General features: G+C 39.8%; 1 protein-coding gene across 1 annotated transcript in view; it reads right to left on the bottom strand.

Annotated features, from left to right (window-relative positions):
- Nucleotides 1-19217, bottom strand: part of LOC113671864 (dynein axonemal heavy chain 8) — a 58114-nt gene that overhangs the window by 20149 nt on the left and 18748 nt on the right. The window contains exons 31-63 of the mRNA XM_089180486.1: nt 18650-18784; nt 18218-18277; nt 17692-17856; nt 16995-17115; nt 16337-16557; nt 16019-16087; nt 15686-15784; nt 15460-15597; nt 14250-14470; nt 13591-13754; nt 12919-13064; nt 12485-12686; nt 11463-11803; nt 10428-10535; nt 9791-9877; nt 9588-9652; nt 9233-9302; nt 8695-8909; nt 8482-8551; nt 8148-8262; nt 7887-7985; nt 7272-7372; nt 6306-6452; nt 6057-6131; nt 5719-5889; nt 4545-4697; nt 4347-4457; nt 3799-3959; nt 2736-2922; nt 2123-2230; nt 1868-2007; nt 1185-1316; nt 240-551 (exon numbers count right to left, since the gene is read on the bottom strand). Of these exons, the coding sequence (XP_089036612.1) occupies nt 240-551; nt 1185-1316; nt 1868-2007; nt 2123-2230; nt 2736-2922; nt 3799-3959; nt 4347-4457; nt 4545-4697; nt 5719-5889; nt 6057-6131; nt 6306-6452; nt 7272-7372; nt 7887-7985; nt 8148-8262; nt 8482-8551; nt 8695-8909; nt 9233-9302; nt 9588-9652; nt 9791-9877; nt 10428-10535; nt 11463-11803; nt 12485-12686; nt 12919-13064; nt 13591-13754; nt 14250-14470; nt 15460-15597; nt 15686-15784; nt 16019-16087; nt 16337-16557; nt 16995-17115; nt 17692-17856; nt 18218-18277; nt 18650-18784 (4709 nt within the window). The remainder of the gene's footprint in view (nt 1-239; nt 552-1184; nt 1317-1867; nt 2008-2122; nt 2231-2735; nt 2923-3798; nt 3960-4346; nt 4458-4544; nt 4698-5718; nt 5890-6056; nt 6132-6305; nt 6453-7271; nt 7373-7886; nt 7986-8147; nt 8263-8481; nt 8552-8694; nt 8910-9232; nt 9303-9587; nt 9653-9790; nt 9878-10427; nt 10536-11462; nt 11804-12484; nt 12687-12918; nt 13065-13590; nt 13755-14249; nt 14471-15459; nt 15598-15685; nt 15785-16018; nt 16088-16336; nt 16558-16994; nt 17116-17691; nt 17857-18217; nt 18278-18649; nt 18785-19217) is intronic.

The raw sequence follows: 19217 nt of genomic DNA, 5'->3' as shown, positions 1-19217 counted from the left end.
TACGACAAGAGCTACCTTTAAGCAAGTCGTACACATGATCGTATCCTTGTGTTTTTTTTTTGGTTTAAAATTTCGGGTCGATATTAAATCTTTGGAAATGACAAAATAATGGTAAATTATGCTAAGAGGTGGTGAAAAAATTATATTAATTATATAAACTGTTGCAAATATTTTCCCCTTTAAAGAATGTAATACGTACTACAAACTGAGACTTTGTTCAAACGTTCACATCAACTTACGTGAGTTGATCAACTCGTTCGTTTGCCTCCTTTCTCTTGTCTTTAAAGATGTGTCTAAAGCAGTGCATGAACTGTATATACGTGGTGGGCCCGACAAATACGTCCCCGATTATGTTGGATCCCCCGTTGTCTTGATGCTTCAAGTTAATCTTCTCCAGTAGGATTGACAGCGAGCGCGGTTCACTTGCGCTGGGTTCTTCTGGAGGAGACTCGGCTCTGGTCAAGAGATGGTCGTCCCCGGCCCAGGGGATCTGGTGACACTCTCTTAACACGTGACCATGAATGGTGGATAGGGACACAACCACTTTGTCTCTGCAAAAGTATACGAGAACTTCTACACAGTGTTTCAAAGATATATAAGTACATACAGTGTATACCGTGACAAAACGCATCGAGGTATTTAGCGTGATCCGATCGAAATTACAGAATAGTCGCAAAAGGATGATAGAAGTGACCGATCAATTCTGTCAAAATTTCTTAAAGAGATTATCATGTGCTTCTTAAACACATTAAACATGCAGTGGGAAGACACAAAGTTATTTTGCGTTCCCAGAGAATGACACTAAGTTTCGAAAAAATGTTGTTCCTTGACTTAGAAAAAGGATAGATTTCTATCATGGAAAAACATGTACAAATGTAGTTCTAACGTACTGGCTTGCTCGGAGACATATCAGGACGTACAACAAATACAGCTAAACGTTTTGATTAAATTAAAAAGCAGCCTAACACTTTCAAATTACTAATTTGTAATTCTTGTAAAAATTTGTCATCTTTTATTTGCACCATTTCCCTCACGTTTGAACTATTCCTTTCATTTTTGTGTTTTCGTATTAATTTTATTACAGTTTTCGCAGGTTTAGGAAAATTTTGCAAGTTACACAAAAATACTCAAAACATTGTGAAGATGCTTTGTTAAGATCTTGTTAAAGATGTCGCTTTACATACCGAGTTTGTTCAGAAATATCATCAAGCACGTTGTATTTCTTAAGATAATGGCTGGCTTCTCCTTCCAAAGCGTACTGAGGCCAGTCCTTAACAAAGTCCATTTGACAGCCATACAGGATACCAGGGTAACAACTATGAACATAAGGACAAAAGTATCATATGATTAAACCCCAATAAGGGACAAGTATCTAATCTCCTTCCCCCCCCCCCTCCCAACAGAATCATCTCTGAATCAAACATCACAATCACGAATGAGAGAAAAGGAAATGATCATGAACTCAAGAAGCTCTTGATTGTTTCAAAAATTAGCCTTGTAAGCACCCTGTGAAAAGAATGAGGAACAGAATGGAGAATTTGCATACTGATGTTATGGCGTAAAGGGTAAATAATGGTCAAACGAACTCGTTTTCAAAGTTAGAACTAAGCGTGGGTGCGCTTTCTATTAATCAGGCCTGGCTCAGCTGGAAGGAGAGATCCTAAGTCGTTTGAAAAAAAATGCAAGAGTACACCGAAATGCCGAGTTCGTCTGGAAATGGATCTGCCAGTTTTAAAAAGCGACCATCTATATTTATTGACAGGAAACTCTGACCGGTTAGTTTTTACTTCATGAGGCGGCCTAAGAGGTTAGGCAAATCCCGAAATTACTCAGCTTTATTTATTTTTATGTTTATCTCATGTCATACCTTGGGCCAATTCTAAGCAGCTTATGAGTGGGTGGAAGACAAAGGATGATGTGAAGATTGGCCTTCACACGAGTGATGAAAAATTTCATGGGGTCCGCCAAAAAGTTGGAGAATTTCTTCTTAATGGCTGGCATCAAAGCCTGTCAATAAAACATAAAAGAAACATTTAACACATGCGAATTTGACAAACAGGGACAATAATGGCATTAAAAAAAACCAAAAAGACTGAGGCAATATGTTAGAGGAAAACCTTACCTGCAGCAAGCTGTCTAATTCATCGACGGAGAACAACGGCGGATACTCTCCGCTGATAAGTAAACTGTTTAACGCGTCCAAATACATGTCATCCCTTAAATCTGGTGCCTGGATAAAAACAACATGATTTTCAAATCAAAATAACACCACCATTGAAAGAAATTATCTCACACTTAAATGGTAAACTATTTGAACAAAAAGATTTTTTAACTGTAAAGTTGATCTTAATATCTTGATTCCGCCCGAAAAGGCGATTTCGAGAATCAAAGATAACTTTTGTATCCCTGATTTCTTTTAGACAGTTTCAGGAGGCCTGAATGACCCTTTAGACCCTGACATTTGCATGTATCTCTAAGGTGCTAACAAGAAGAATTTGTTGAACAATTAAGAGCTTCTTCAGTTAAGGATCATTTCCTTCATTCTCGTGGCCTTAATGGTTGATTCGGGTGATATTGTAAGGAGACATTAGAAGCTATTCACTCTTAGCTCCAACTAGAGCATTTAGGATTCTCGACCACTGAGATCTTTATAACACTAGTTGACTCTGAATCTCGGTAAACAGAAACGAGGTGAAATTGTTATTCTAGAAGTTCAGGTCCACTTCTATACTTACAGTAAACAAGACAGTGGTGGTCTTTCCATCGCAGCCAGCTTGACGCACAGCAGATCTGAGTCCATCGAGGAACGTGTTTGGATAAGAACAGTCCACAGGGTGAATGGGATACTCCAGCATGTACAATGCTAAAGCTGCAAGGGAGTTGAGGTGAGTCCCTATCGACCCAATCAGCAATGCATTCCCTCTGTTAGAAAAGAATAAATCATTGAAAAAAGGAAGATTAGACTCACGTAAGACTCAAATCAGGAGAGAATGGTGTCCAGAGATTGAAATCCCCAAATAGGCCGTAAATTAGATTTCTCGTGAGTTTTGGGTGAGTACGGTTACGAGCTTGAGATTTCCAAAACTAAAACAAAGGGCGCGCGAATCATGGCTAGTTTGGCAGAAAACACAACATCCGTGGACATTAGTGGTAGAGCGTTTTGGCGCAAACAATATCCCGATGCATCCACAGCTTTCATAGTTTTTCAGTCAGGAAAGAGCTCGATTGTGTCCGAAAATTACAAGTGAACCAACTGTGTTGATCATAGAGATCACAAAGAAGCCTTGCGAGTTTCTATTTGTATGCATTCCGCGCGAACTCAAATCGCCTATTCGTAGCTAACTCCTCCAAGGATCTAAAGTTCTCTATTTCTAGATTACTTCCGTTTCCAGAGATCTCAGGAGTGTCAAGAAATAATGAACCCCTTATCGTGAATTTTCCTCACGTGGAGATCCAACGCAGCATGCGAGGTATTTGTAACATAATAGGTCAAATATGTGATATAGACCAGTACCCAGTTAGCACGATAACAAAGTAATTTACTTTTAAAAAGCAACAACGTTTGCATCTCAACAATTTCACCCTTAGCCTCACTCCTGCTCACCGGATACATGGTATGAGCCTACAAATAACTTTACAGGCATAACCAAGGAATAAGGCAGATTCAGTCTTTTCATCTCTTCTTCTCTTGGCTAAAATACAGTGGTTCTGAACTCACTCAACCAGATTTATCAAAATAAAGCGTATCAATTCCAGTATGGCAAGATTTCGACATGATTTAATCCATCAGCTGTTTACCTGTTCTTGTAACTTAAGATTCTATGAAGACGAACAACATGAAACATGACATGAGATGAGATCATTAAATCCAGTCCGCTGAACTCGTCATTGTAACGCTTCAGATAGCTTTGTAAACAAGCGGACACGTCTTCAATGTTATTTATGGCTTGAAGAAGGATCTGCAACAACAAACAAAACAAAAAGTCGAATATTCATCGCCAAATCCACGACGGAGATTGGTGCTGTCCACTACTTTAAATAAGGTTTATTTGCTTAGGATTTTCACCAAGCTTTTAACATTGCAAATGATGAGAAAGGAAAGTGTTCATATTGAAAGAAAACCGTATAAAAACCATTCATGATATTCATAAAAATGTCTACCCCTCTTATCTCAATAAATCTACAGCAAGGTTGGTGAATCCAGACCCCAAACTCATGTTTGGTCACAAATTCCTATCTACCTGGTATGGCTCGTCTGGAGGGCTGCTGCAGTGTTAAATTTACAGTACTTCATTTTACGTGATTTCGTTCTTTTCTTTTACTTTGAAATCTTTTCTACAACAAACCTTTGGTGCAACACGTCCCTGAGTCACAGGACGTTGAGCGTAAAGTCCTGCATCCAGTGGAAAAGTAATAAACAGAGGAGACGGAGAATTGGCACGAAGCTCTGGAAAGTTCTGAAGCAAAACAAAAAGAATAAGCTAATCTGCTCTGTACATAACAAACTACTAAGTCCATCAAAGTAACTTTTTTTGCGGTTGTACCTCTTTAATAATTGTTTTGAGAGTTTTCTCAAACCATTTAATATCTAATGATCGGCATATACGGTCCTTAATCACTCGTGTTACTTCATGCTGCCACAGGGATACCACGTATTCCTCATCAGCCTGCATCTCCTCTGAACAATTTTTTAACCCCTGAAATTAAAGCATCCAGTAATCACAACAAAGAAAAATGCAAGTCTACTTCAACCCTATCACTCCCAGAATCTCAAGGAAAGTTCTTCCAACTAGTAACAATACACCCCAAAATTAATAATATACCTGGTTCGTATCACCTGCCTGCTTGCCAGTGCATTAGCACTGGGGGACTATTTTTTTGCGATGTTCTGACACACAAAAAAAAAATCTTCAACCGACGTGCTTTCACCATGCAATTAACTTTTTTCTTAAAGAGGATCGAGTCAACAGACTGAAACATCATTTCAATTGCCTCATTTCCAAAAGTATCTAAATCTATTTAGCGATCGATACCGTTTTCGGAGATCTCAGGAGGATCAAGAGGAATGTTACCCAGATAGAAATCCCACGACACGTCCATTTGTGCCCCTTCCCGTGACTCTCCCCCTCGATTCGATCAAAGCGTCTAGTATTTTTTAAAAACATTTTGGTAGCAGCAGACCAGTGTAATGTAACGGTAGGAGAAAATTTTCCACGCCTGAGTAAAACATATCTGAGGCCATCGAGGTTTAGACGGAGTATTCTCCAATGTCCATTCAATCGGCCCAATTACTACCCATGTAATACTTTTTGTTTCCAAACTCTCTCATAAAAGACGTGAACTTTTATGAAATACTAGTTATATGATGAGCTAAATTTTGATCGGCTTTTACTTATGATCTTTTGGAAGACAAACGTTTAAATGACGTCATCGTTAACAAAATTTTACACTTTTTTATCATAAAAAAAAACAAACAGATTCCATGTTTCCGTGAGTCTGTTCAGTAACAGATCACATATGACGTCAAAATGTGGTTAGAACATCAGTGACACACTCGGCTGCACATCACGTGCTACTTTTTCGTTCATATCCCATTTTGAAGCCATCTGTGATCTATTACGAAACAGATGTAAGGCAACATGGAATTCCCTTGTTATTAGCTAGCAACCTCTACATGTACAGTTCAAGTTGCGATTAATTTCGGAGCATGTAAGCTACCTGAAACACCCTCGTGATTTCCCTGAGATTGAACAGGTAATGACACCTTCCAGGAGTTGGCGAAGGTCTTAGTACATCCTGCAAACTGTTAAGCAGCATACACGACGCCATCACTATCTGCTCGTGAAACTCTTGTGGCAAACCCATGCCTTGATTCTGAGCCATGTTGGCCTAAACAAATAAAACAATCGAAAAGAGTCAAAATAGTTACATAGCAGATGAATGATAGACTAATTTTTTTTCTCAGCCAAGCTTTGAAGTTAGTCTTGAAAACCTTTAGTTTTGTTCTGCTGCGCGTTCTTGATGAAGTTAAAACAGAGAGCCATGGCTGTACTCACCTCCAATACGGAAGTAACAATAGTGAAGAGCGACTCTTCTGACGGAGCTGGTAAACGGAATACAGCAAAATGGCGCTGCAAGACAAGTTAATGTAAGTTAACAAGTGAAATAAAAGGTCACCAGAAAAAGTAAGCATGTCTAAGGTACAGGGTAAAGATCAACAGGAGGTAAAAATGGCGTGCAAATGAAATAATACCTCCTTACTAGAGAGATTTTTATCGATGTTGTAAAATCGTTATCATACACACCTTTAGTCTCTCAGGAATTTGCTGGCTGGTGACCAGTTCTGACTGCATGTTCATAGCCGCCGTAACGACGACACCCTCTAAAACACGACGGTCAAAAGGCTTTTTGGTGTTGAACAGGACTTTTTCATCGAGAACTTGTCTTAACAGCTAATACATACAAGAGACAAGAGACAAGAAAGCACATGTCATAGAGTGGAGTCAAAATATTTCGGGTTTTGTGGAAAGTCATCGATCCACAAAAAATCAGTTATTATAAATAATAAACTGCGACATCGATGGTCTTAAGTCATGTCTAGATTCAGAGGTTTAGATAAAAGCCAGTTACTGACAGTCTACTACCGCCTATAAGACCTCTTAACTTTTCATTCCTAAAATCTCACTAGTAATTCCCCATTACTGTCTGCGCTACAATTCATGTGAAATAAGTTTGGAGAGTTTGGTATTGGATCAACTAATAATCCCCTAACTGATTTTTTCTTAATTCCCATCTCTTGTCTTCATGAAGTTATATCGAAAATTGTAAGGCGAAATTCTGTCTTGGTCACTCATGGGAGCTGAACGGTCAACGCTTAATGCTCAACGGTCACCGCTGACTGATTAGCCTGCGAGCAGGCTCTCCTGTCTGGGGTGCGCCTTAGGCACCACCTATGGGAAAAGTTAATGAAGCCCCTGCAGATTCACTCCTTAAGGAACCATCGATCTTGAAGCTGCTCTGCATATTTCTCAAAAGGTTAGAAAATCTGCACATATTAAGTTTATTTCTTTATAAATGTTAGGCTGTTTAAACAGAGAATCGCAAAAATCAGTTCCCAGCTGAAATCTGGTACATTGCTGGTCGCAACACTTTGTTCGCGAAAACACAAAAAATCGACATTCCGCAAATTTTTTATGCCTCACGGTATATTCCAGGCGCATTTCAGTCGCAAAGATAAGATCAAGAGGAAAAAGATGCAAGGTTAAACTCACCTCGTTGACCTCCTGAGTTCCATATTGATCTCGCTGAGGAAGGCTAAGATCATCTATAAACATGTTGAGTATTTTTCCTTTCTTGGCACCATACACGAATCCTGTGTCACACAATAAGTAATGTCATCTAATTATGGGCTTATGGGAAATTATTTCTGTACTGCCCGAGTTTCGCCGCTCCGTGTGAAAAGTTGTTTACCTCCGTTTTAAAATTTTTAGTAAATAGATGAAATTGTGCCTCTGATAACTGATGTATCGATTGGCTTTTAAATGGTCTCTCCCGTGCCGTTTTCAAATCAATTTTAATATGTTTAAATGTGTTCAATCTTTCTTTTGCTAGTCCAACCGTTATCGTTATGGTCTCCATCACGTAGCTCTCTTAGAGGGAGAGGAAAAGTACATAAAGGAGGTAAAAATGGTAAAAGAAAAAAAAATGATGATACATTGTGGTAGGAAAATGGCCCGAAAACACAAAACAGTGTCGTACAATAATATCCTCTCTCAAGTGGTTGTCTTGAAGGGAAGGAGTACGTTGTACTGAGAAGGGGTCTGGACTGACCCCAGGCTGTACGAAACTGCGCACTAGGTTAGTAACAGGTACTGGGGTTAACTCACCTTGTCTATGGTAAATGTTATGTTCAATAAAATGCTGTAATGAAGCAGCTCCCGAGGTTCCTGAATAGACATAGCGTTTTACAATTTGGTTCTTGTCCTCTGAAAAACAGTGGAATGGAAAAACATAAATCTATCAGGAAAGACCAAGTCGTTGTAAAGCAATATCGAGTCAAAATGTAATTTATTTAGCGTTTTATTATCCAGCCTAAAGAAAACGGGAAGTACTGATTTTCATAACGATACATTGTTTTTGACGCTCACCTTGCTTGTCAAGGAAGTCGCTGATCAGTGATGTTTTTCCACATCCTGCAGGACCTGTCAGCAAAATGTTTCTGCCAGAAGCGCTGGCCAACTCCATGAACTGACGTGTACGGATCTATATGGAAAAAAAAATCCGGGAGCTTAACAAATTAAATAAAAGCCTCCGTGCAGAAATCGTTCATTCACTTTGTTGATTGAGCGTATGTGGGACTGACTGTGGGACTTTCTTAGTGTTTTTAAAATAGCTGCACATTGAAAGAAAATGAAGCGGCAAGTTAAATTACAATCAGTAAAGCTAAAAATGTGATAATATTTATGAGATGTGAGGACTTACTGTGTCAACTGTGTCCACGAATACCTCTCCGAGGAGATCTGCTGCATCAAAATAGCTTACTTCTGGAACTCTTTATCGAAAAAGAAAAAAAAAACCAAAAGTGAATACATTTACCTGGCCACCTGGCTACGGGTATGTCGGTAACGATTGGGTTTAATTTCCCACAAATAATTGTTCAAGAGAGTGGCTCTGAATCGCTGTGACAAAACTCACCTTGACTGCCACGGGTCCCACTCTCCAGATTCATCAACATAATAATCAAACACGGAGATTTCTTGATCATAATCTGGCAAGGCAGTTGTCAGGGACAGCAACAGCTCGCTGAACTTCTTCCTGTCTTGTTCATCCAAAAGGCCACCAAATGACCAAATAAGCGAGAACAAGTACAACCTCTCAATATGAAGCTCGCCACCAATGTCAGTGTTGCCCTAAAAAGAGGTGAGATCGAAACATTTGATCATAAACAGAAACACTACAACTTGCATTATTTTTTACGTTCACTAATATGACTGCAGTGCAAATTGATTAAGTTACTCTCTATTCTTCATTATAGAACACAGACTGAATGGAGAAACAGCACGCATTTTCCCCAGCTTTTGGAATTTATGAACTCCAAAAAAACCGATTATACACCTTCACAAAAGTACTAGGGGAACACAGAGTTAAGAAAGATCGTAAACTCTTTTTTAGCGTGGCACTGCAAGCTCAGCAGTACCAACAGCAGGAAAGTCAACATAAGTCTCACGCTTACCTCGATCAATGCCTTTAACAGTGCGAGACACGTGTTAAACAGCCCCACCTCGCAAACTTTCATGAATGGTCTACAAAAGAGAAAACAGATAGGATTACAACCAGTAACGTAACAAACTCAGGAGAACTCTGATCGCGACTCAACAAGCAGAGCGACTTGGGGAGATATCGATACAAGCAAACATTTTGCAAGATTCCCGCTAGATTTAGATTCCCTCGTTTTCACAAGATTAAATTTGATCATTCTTCCCTCTTGCTAATCCTCCCTGATAAGAATCCAGGCCACCCCTACCCTTCTCCCTCTTACAAATGGATTATAAAGGCTGGCCCACTAAGAAGGTAAAACAAAAGCTAACCTTGCTTCATAGTGAACAAACTGCGAGATGACATCAACGGTCTTGTTAAATGCTCGTTGCAGACACTGAGAAAGAGGAAAAAAAAAAGGGTCAGCTTAAGAACTGCTCAAAGTTCTTCGCCATTATTCCTAAATTACAATAATTTCTTGGTTCGATCGATCTTAGAAACGCACTTTTTTTATTTGTTGATAATAAACACCTACATGGCTTTCTTGGGGAGATCTGTTTGCCAGCCAGGCTTCAGCCAAAGGTCTCCATCCCAACACAGTCTCATCCATGTAGACCACACCCTAAGGTCACAAATGAAATTAAAAATAAAAACCAGAGTAAACAAGGACACACTTTAATGTTGTTTGTGTGAAGTGCTGCTTCAAGGAGGACGCTTTTTCTGATGTGTCAACCTTGGCTCAGTGGTCATCTCACTACGATTCCAGCCAGCATTAGATATCTACTTTGTAGCTGCCTCAATACAGTCATGTTTATTTCCTTTAAACATATATTTTATTAGATGGGGTAAGTTTTTAAGAAACAGTGGTGCTGTGTCGGTAAGGGAGTACAACAAGATAATTTTGGTTTTATCAACTGGGTTGATAATGTGCATTGGCCACCGTAAAGGGATTTCAAAGCTGAATTTTCGAGTATTAGCCTTTCGTCAGAGTGACTGGCGAAGGGCTAACGCTAATTTATCTTTATATGTTATATTTGTGTCCCGCGCACCAATAATGATGAGGAAGCGGTGACTTGGAACTTCTATTTGACAAAATGAAGCTGCAGTTTCAAGAATTCAAAACTGACTTCTTATAACAATTAGAGGAACAATTGAGACAAAACCATACTTACACATCTGGAGACAGTGGAGGGTGAAGCGTCTGTCAGATCATCTGTCTCAAAAATCAGTTTGACATACTCTGATAGATAGAGCCTCTCACCGTTCAATAGGTTCAGATACTGAAACAACAAAAGGCATGGAGACAAAATCACAAACATTACCACTTTGAAAGTGCATAATTTTCGACAGAAGACAACATCCTTCAACGTGCTAACGGCAATTAAACATAGTGCGCTGTCTTTCAACAAGAATCCGTCCGTTTTATATGATTTCGCAAATTGACCACACGCACAGCGAGATGCGTGAAATCCTCTTTTCGGTAATCATGATATAAACAGCAAAGGTGAAATAAATAAAAATGATTGTAAAATAAACGGTTTTTTGAAATGATCTTAAATCGTCTTACATAACTGAAAAAAAAAAATGAATGGCAAACTCTCCAGCAGTCATTTTGCCCATTTCCCTTACATCTGGTGCCTTTTAGGAGAAACGAGCAGGGAGTTGAGGGGAGGAGAGGCAACACATTTTTTCTTTTCTCAGTAAAAAATATGCAAGGTCAAATCCAAATTATATCCAGAAATGAATAAAAGTACTGTTTGGTGCCTTCTACATATAACCCTCTATCAACAAGCATATCCATATGACTCTCATTTGAGGTATTATATCAAGCGTGTATCGATGGAATATCATTCATCCTTTAACTCTTACGAGTGACCAAGACAGAATTTCTCCTTACAATATCAATACAATATCAATCAGACATGTGATGAGAGTAAAGAAAAATGTCAATAAGTGTATTACTAGTAGATCCAATACCAAATTCTGTATATTAACATCATAAGAATTGGGCGGCAGACAGTAAGAAATACTAATGCGATATTAGGAGTGAAAGGTTAAAAAAGACACTTTGTGATGCCTTAGATACGGAAAACGAATCTCATTTATGGCCAGTCCTGACAAAATCTACCCATTCTGCTACCCGTGCTTCAGAACCCATAAAAGCTGCGTTCTAACGAGTGAGGAAAGTTCTCTTGACATGTCATTACCTCTCCTTTATCCAACGCGCTGCTCAGAAACTCAGCCCATCCTTGATGCAAAGGAGCGTCTAAGCATAGCCAGGTGGTCATCTTATGCACACTATGGTCCTTGTTGGCCTTCCTGAAGTAAGCAGTGAAGATGCCGTCCTCAAAATCTGAAGATGAATTCACTTTACCAAACATCAGAGCTGGATCAGACACGGCTAATGGATTTATTCTCTGTAACTTGTGTGTATGCATCTGTGAACCTGTGTTCTTGTGTTTTGCCAGTGAACATTCACTGAGGGTCTCTACCAGTCCTGAGATACAGGAGGATTTGCCAGTACCGGGAGGTCCGGCGACAATGATTCCTAAGAGGTATAGGAATAGTATGAGCAGGGAAAAAAACCTTAGATATGTTCTTTCCTAGTCAATATGTCATTCGTACTCGTAACAGCTTGGTCTTTACCAACTTCAAATCGATAGCGAATTGAATTTGAATGTTACTTTATTGTTGAAGGAATTGGTCCAGGGAGACCGAAAAATATTTTAAAGATACGAAAACACGACCCAAAAGTAAACTCCATTAATTTCTGACTCTATGTAAAAGACTGGTACTCTTGTTATAATGGTGTGAACCCAGCGCTGTCACCATTGTCAAATCCCCAATGCTCCGATAGCCTGCTCCAGGCGGCAAATTTGTGGAAACAAACGAAAAAGCGGGGACTGCGCCGCCTGCTCTGTGATTTGTCTCCACTGCACAATTGGTTGACAAAGGCTAAGGGGTAAAGAGTTTCCGCTGGAGCTGATGTTTCAAGCGTTAGCCCTTCGTCAAAGGGAATGACTAAGAGCTAACGCTGGAAACGTCAGCTTTAGAAAGTCTTTACAGTTGCCAATTTCCATTACCATCTCAGTTGATAAAACTACATCATCTTATAATTTCCCCCACCGACGCAGCATCACGGTTTCTCTAAAAACTCTAAGAATAGGTATATGTTGTACGCGGGATAAATAAAATGATCACCTAACAACAATTTTAAGAAATAAATAACCTCGGTGAACTTTGGAGAGAGTCCAAAGTTGGTGTATCTTTGCAATCCAGGGCTGATGAGGGACAAAACCTTTCTCCCGTGTGTGCGCCAGGAGAACTGTCTCGAAATCTTGAACCACTTTGGTTATGTGGAATGCTGGGGCAGGAGGTTTAGGAAGACCATAGAAAACATCACGTAGGACCATGTTAAATACGTTAAGTTCCTGAAGGTAAACGAGAGGCTTAAAATGAATGATAGGTTGACAAAGAAGAAAAACAATAAATAGGAAATTATGCACCCTATCGACAGTGAGAATTTCAACGGGTCAGTCTTAGGAAGGGTTCCTGTTGCAATTGGTAATAAGATTTACCTCTGAGAATACACGATGGATTGCTAAAGCCACAAACGTGAAGTTTTCTTCACCTACTACCACTTTGTAAAGAGACAATAGTTACCTCGGGTGATAATCTTGGACCAATACAATCTTGCAGTGATTGCAAAACGAACGAATGCTCTAGTCTGGCAGCAGAAGTTAAAGCGGATGGAGTAGTAGGCTTTTTGTCTTTCTGACCAAACTGGCTTCCTCTGTCCTTTCCAGCTCCTGAGAAAAATTTAGACATCTATTCCATCATTTCCGTGATTATATTGTCTTCAAAAGCGTTCCAACACGCATATGAAAACAGCGAGACTAAATCCAGATTTAATGATTAGCAGTCACCTACAGAAATACGTAAGCTTTTTTTTATTTCTAGGTCGCCGTTATTTGATAAAATAGTTTGTTCAACGGCCCATAGTCCTTTTTCAGGAGTGCCTGCACAAAACCGTCTCACTTGACTGAGCAAAATATGCCTTTCGCACAATAAGCTGATTAAAAGACGCAAACCAGAAAAAAATTAAACAAACAACGCACTAAACAAGACAAACAAACACAACAAATCACATATAACATTTGAAAACATTCCGTAGGACTTCACTTCTGCCGAAAAACTTCGCAAAGGAGAGTGACAACTTTTCAACATGATCCGCGCTTCACGCAACAGCATTTTGCGCCAAATCGTCTGTGCGTTTAACGCAAGGCCGTTTTACCGTCAGTTACGTTCTCTACGACTGCTCTCGACCTTACTTACCAAACTGTGTGGCTACTGACTGCGTACTGGAGGGTCTCGCCAAATCAGCTTGCACGGCATTAAGTTTGCTTCCCAGAGGTCCCTGGGAGCTTTTCCTGTTGCCAGCATGTTGTATGACGCCCACAAAAGACGACAGGCTGAAGTTGTGATGACTCTTTCCACTTCTGTCGAGGAAGGATACACAGAAAACCAAAAATGTGAAATATCTTTATGGAAAGTTATTCCGATCACCACGCTCTTGTTCGTCAAGGATATACATACGTCGTTGATCAACGGGCGCAAACTGACGCTAGCACTAGCACATACTTTACTGCTACGCTATAGTCAACATTACTTTCAACACAAAAGAAACCATAAAAAATAAGTTTGGTGAGAAAAGAAAAGCCGAAAAGAGAAGAATTCAACGAAAAATGGAACGGGGATGGCTTGGGATGGACCAGATTAAAACAGATTACCAACGACGAACTTGAGAATAAGACAAAACAAACAAGGATGGTTGAAAATAGAGAGGATTGAAGGGTTTGCAAACAACCACATTCACAGTCTAGCTTGAAATATTCAGGTAAGTGCTCTGCAGCTACAAGAATTATTCCCTTCCAAAAATTCTTAAATCGGGGTCGCTTCTTTATTGAAGGGTCTGTTATAATGTGGTGACTTACAGTTGCTCCTTGCAGACATCTGCGACAAGCTTGAGACGATCCGCTAAAATCTTGGGGGACTTAAAACCCTGCCCTGCGCAGTGAGCCCTCAGTATCAGAGATGTGTCTGGCATCACCATGGCAACAGAACGAAACAAAGCAAGGACCTCAGGCGGGAATTCATAATTGTGTCCATTGGAACAAATGGTGAGGAAAATGGAAAAGTTGGGTTTAACAGTGACCTGCCATTAAAGACAAAACAAAGAAAAAAAGTCGTTAATGGTAGCTCTTGAGTAGAAATAACGCTTAGTTTTTGTCAGTATTTTCAATATACATAACTGCTGCTCTTCAAATTTGATCTGAAATGTATTTTCTGAGATTCTAAACTGCTTTTCTTTTTAACATCAGAGCGAAACTCGGCTAAGGGGTCCTGTGCCAATTAGTTGTTCTTGTTTCATTTTGATGTTAAGTGAGCAAAGAACCCTTCAACACATAGGTACCATTACCGGCGGAACATTTCCTGATTTTGGTGACACGTGGCGATTAGATATATCTAGGAAGGTCAGTCCATTGCATCTAACCACACGCATATAACCTAGAACTGGGTCATATGCCTCTGGTGTTACCTAACAGTTCCCTGATTGTTTTTTGTTAATATGCTTCTGGTGTTACCTAACAGCAATTCCTCAGCTTTCCCTGATAGCTTTTTGTTAATATGCTTCTGGTGTTACCGAACAGTAATTTCTCAGCTTTCCCTGATAGCTTTTTGTGCTTCTGATGTTACCTAACAGCAGCACTTCAGCTTTCTCTGATAGCTTTTTGTTAATATACTTCTGGTGTTGCCTAACAGCAATTTTTCAGCTTTCCCTGATAGTTTGCTGTTAATATGCTTCTGGTGTTACCTAACAGCAATTCCTCAGCTTTCCTTGAAAGCTTTTTGTTAATAGGCTTCTGGTGTTACCTAACAGCAATTTTTCAGCTTCCCTGATAGTTTGGTGTTAATATGTTCTTGGTGTTACCTAATAGCATTTCTTCAACTTTCCCTGAAAGACTTTTGTTACTCTTTAACGCAAAAGGCGGAGAGAGGCCCTGTGACCAAGTGACTAAGGCCAGAGCTTGGACCAAAACTTCTCCACCTCGAGTCCAGCCCACTGCCCACTTGGCCACTGTATCCAGCATTATAGCTATCCCTATTATCTACCACATTGCAGCAATTGTTAAAATCACATACATCCTTTCCATCCTCCAAAGTGCAGGTAGAAAGTCCACCTCTCAAAGCGAGTAGCACAGCTTGGATCTCAAACAGCATAACTGAAAGACACTCCATGTTTATTTTATGGAACTCGTCCATCAGACCCCAGCAACCCTCCTGCAACAAAAAGACAGCAAGAATTAGGTCTTCAAGACAAAAAAAGAAAAAAAAAAAAAAAGAAACCAAGAGCTCATAGATTTCTCACCTCTGCCAGACCTACAATAATCTTTCCTACCGCTGTTGAAGACATCTTTGGGGAACAACTCTGTGAGACCAGATAACGACCAAGCAAAGATGCTAGACCCTATGGAAACAAACATACCATTCAATAATGAATACTTGGGGAAAAAAAAGTTGCCGAACGTTCGTTTTTTAACCCACGACATCCAAATGGTACTTCAGATGTTCCTCAGGAGCACCTGATGCTAGTAACAAAAGGACAATTAGACAAGATGTAGATTCATGTGGCGAAGACAGGAAAAAAGCAAGGGTAAGAGAAAGATTAAGGAGCAAAGCAACAACTGCAAGCAAAAATTACCTTTACTGTCTCAGTTTTTCCTGTTCCTGTTGGTCCAACAAGCGAGCCCCCAAAGACATTCCATACGGCCTAAACATGATCAGAACAAAAAAGCGCTTTAATGAAGCTACTTTCCCGAAGATCCTTTCCTCTTTATGAATTTTTTAAATCGGTAAGCACACGAGGCCCACAAAAAGCCCCCACTTCAACAAGCACATTTCGTCCCTCGGGAAAGCTTCAGATTACAACAAAGTCAGATATCTGCATTTTGCTCCCAAACCAAAACACAAACAGTTCATTAACTATACAACTGTTCCGCTGATCAACAAATCGCATTACCTGTGTCAAACTCAGAAAGCACCTCTCTGTTATGGGAGTAAGGGCGAGGGAAACATCGCAGCCGTAGAATTCAAAGCCATAAGATAGCTGAGCGTCCAACATGTGAATATAAAGATCCTCATGCTCCTGAACACCAGCTGTAATCTTGGGAGGTTCCGAACTGACAGCACGACTAACGGCTCCTTCCAGTGAAGGCAATAATGTAAGTGAAGGTGACCTCCCTAAATAGTAACGCACAGTCAATAACTGAATATTTTATAAGTAACAATTTTACAGTATCTACATTTTGAAAAATCAGGCGAAATGTTTTCGAGTTCGTTAGTTTTTGATGCGTTTATTATTGTCTTTGGTGTCTTTCCATCATTTTGAGTTCATATCATGCGGTTTCTTTCAAGTTAAATGCTCTTTTTTATCATATTCTAGAAGTATTTGTCTTATTTAAGTGTATGGTTAGTGTATATTCCTTTTGATACAGAAATGTCACTTCTACAGCTGTACGTGTAACTTCCAGAAAGTGGGTAGATGGTTACCAATCTTCTTTTTATATTTTACATTTCATACGTTTTTTCTTCCTTCAAACTGTACAAATTAATACGAGCTTCAGAAGCGTTTTATGCGAAGTTCTCTAAGCAACATAATAGGCTAAAGATTCACTAACCAGGTGCTCTGCTATTGTCTGTTCCATAGAACCTGATATTTCTCTTCCATTCAAAGTCCACTACATCTCTAAGCTTGCGCCTACCGAGGTCTTCGAGAACATCTCTTAAGTACATTCCTTGCTGTGGAAAGTGAAGTTCTCATGAGGGACTGACTAGAATAGCTGCTTTAACTAGTTGCAGAGTCTGAAACAAATTGCGACTATTGCTTCGCGTTTTGGGTGGGTGCTGGTGTATTTTTTACCCAAAGCATTTCGTATTCAACCCTTTAACTCCCGTGAGTGACCGAGAGAGAATTTCTCCTTACAATATTAATACAGTATCAGGAAGACAAGTGAGGAGAATAAAGAAGAAAACTCAATTAGGGGACTACAAGTTGATCCAATACCAAATTCTCCGAATTGGCGTCATGAGTATTTTATGGCAGAAAGTAGGAAGAATTAGTAATGAGATCTTGGGAGTGGAAGGGTTAAAGGGTTAAAGATCAAGTGTGGAGGCAATGTAAGAGTGAAGAGTCTTCCTCGAGGAAACAAAACATACAACATGTAAATTATAACCCCGGCCTGGGCTCGAACCGTGACCTCTTCACCCCGAGTCTAGCAGGCTAGATACTGGATCGTTGTGTATTCCAGTACCGTAATCCCACCAGTTGTAATGCTGGTGAGATTACGGTATTGATTGTGCATTAATTTTACTCACCGAGACCAAGGTCTCCAGTCGCAGTTTATGATAGGAAGTCATGGGAGAGTCAGTGTGTTTCCAAGAACCCCTGGCCAGGAGGTTTGGCAGCTTGCTGATTAGTGACCAAAACCGACGAGAGGCGTTGGGCATTGCTTTACGGTCAATACGAATATCTCCGATTCCCTAACAGAGAAAGACGTGCTATGAAGTAAAATTCATACATGGAAATAATTACAGCTGCTTTTCAGGTTGTTAGATAAACGTATACGAACCAATCCAATACTTATGCTTTATTTTGTAACAAACGACCAATTATTTTAAACAACGCTATCTAACTGACAAACTTCGGTTTGGCTTGAAATCCCCATATAAACCTGACACCAAGGCTAACTGATTCAGTCATCAGATGGATTCTCAATAAACGCAGACCAATCATCTTCAATACCCCACGATAACTTAAGCGATATACTTTTAGACTATGTCATATCCTAAACGAATGCAGTTTATATAGTATAGGCACGTACAACAGCACGTAGACACTTACAGCCTCACATTCCCTTGTCCAGATGTAAAGCAGTCCTAATCTACAGGTCTGTGAAGGATACTGGAAACAGAAAGTCATGTGAGAAACGCCACCTGTGAGAGACTATTATTCACGACCATACGACAGGCCCACCAACCACCACACAAAAGTAGTTACCTGTTCACGGCTAGCCAAGCTAAGGGCATAACATAAGGCGTTACAGCTTTTCGTCTCACGGAGTGAAAATTAAGATGTGCGTGTGAATTACGGGCATCTGCGCTTTTAAGTGCAATTCTAAAAATTGATATGGCTAATTCTTTTGCTTTTCAGCTAAACATCGTTGATACAGTGAGAAGTTCAATTTCTCTTATGTATTCTCTAAAGACTCTTAGAAATAACCCTTAATCAATCAGGGAAAACACTGAGTTATTGATAATTTATGCCTTGACAAACCTTGAAAATCCACTCTTCTAGACTAAGTCCTGAGTCAATATCCTGAATACAATCTACGATGGAGGATCGCAGAGATTCAGTGATACTCCTCAACAACGCAGCCAACCACACGTCAACACTGGAGACAAGGGGAACCTAGAATCATTAACGATCAGAAAAGATACACAACATAAAAATGCTGTTCAAACGCTTGAATATTATCAGACATACAATAAATACGGTTGCAAGGGGAGAACTAAAAGAAGTATCACTAAAGAAACAGCAATTGACACAACCTATTCTCCGTTTTTCTATTTGAAAAAACTATCAAGCACCCTTTATTTTCTTGTAATTTCTTCGATTAATATACTACTAAAAACAATTGACGTGAGAGATGGACGCAAGTAAGAGAGCTGAGAGTGAGGAGACCACGTGGTGCCGCGCCCTTAAAATTCGTGCGAACACTTGGGTCACATAAGGATTAGCGATAAGAATGTTGGAAAGTAATAAGCAGGCTTGACATAGGGGGAATACTGAGCCAACAAAAAAGGGATAATGGTCGAGTAACATTCGAAATGATTTTCAACTT

This window comes from Pocillopora damicornis, chromosome 8 (genome assembly GCF_964200805.1).
Source record: "Pocillopora damicornis chromosome 8, jaPocDami1.2, whole genome shotgun sequence".
NCBI lineage: Eukaryota > Metazoa > Cnidaria > Anthozoa > Scleractinia > Pocilloporidae > Pocillopora > Pocillopora damicornis.
This window is presented reverse-complemented; position numbering and strand designations above follow the sequence as displayed.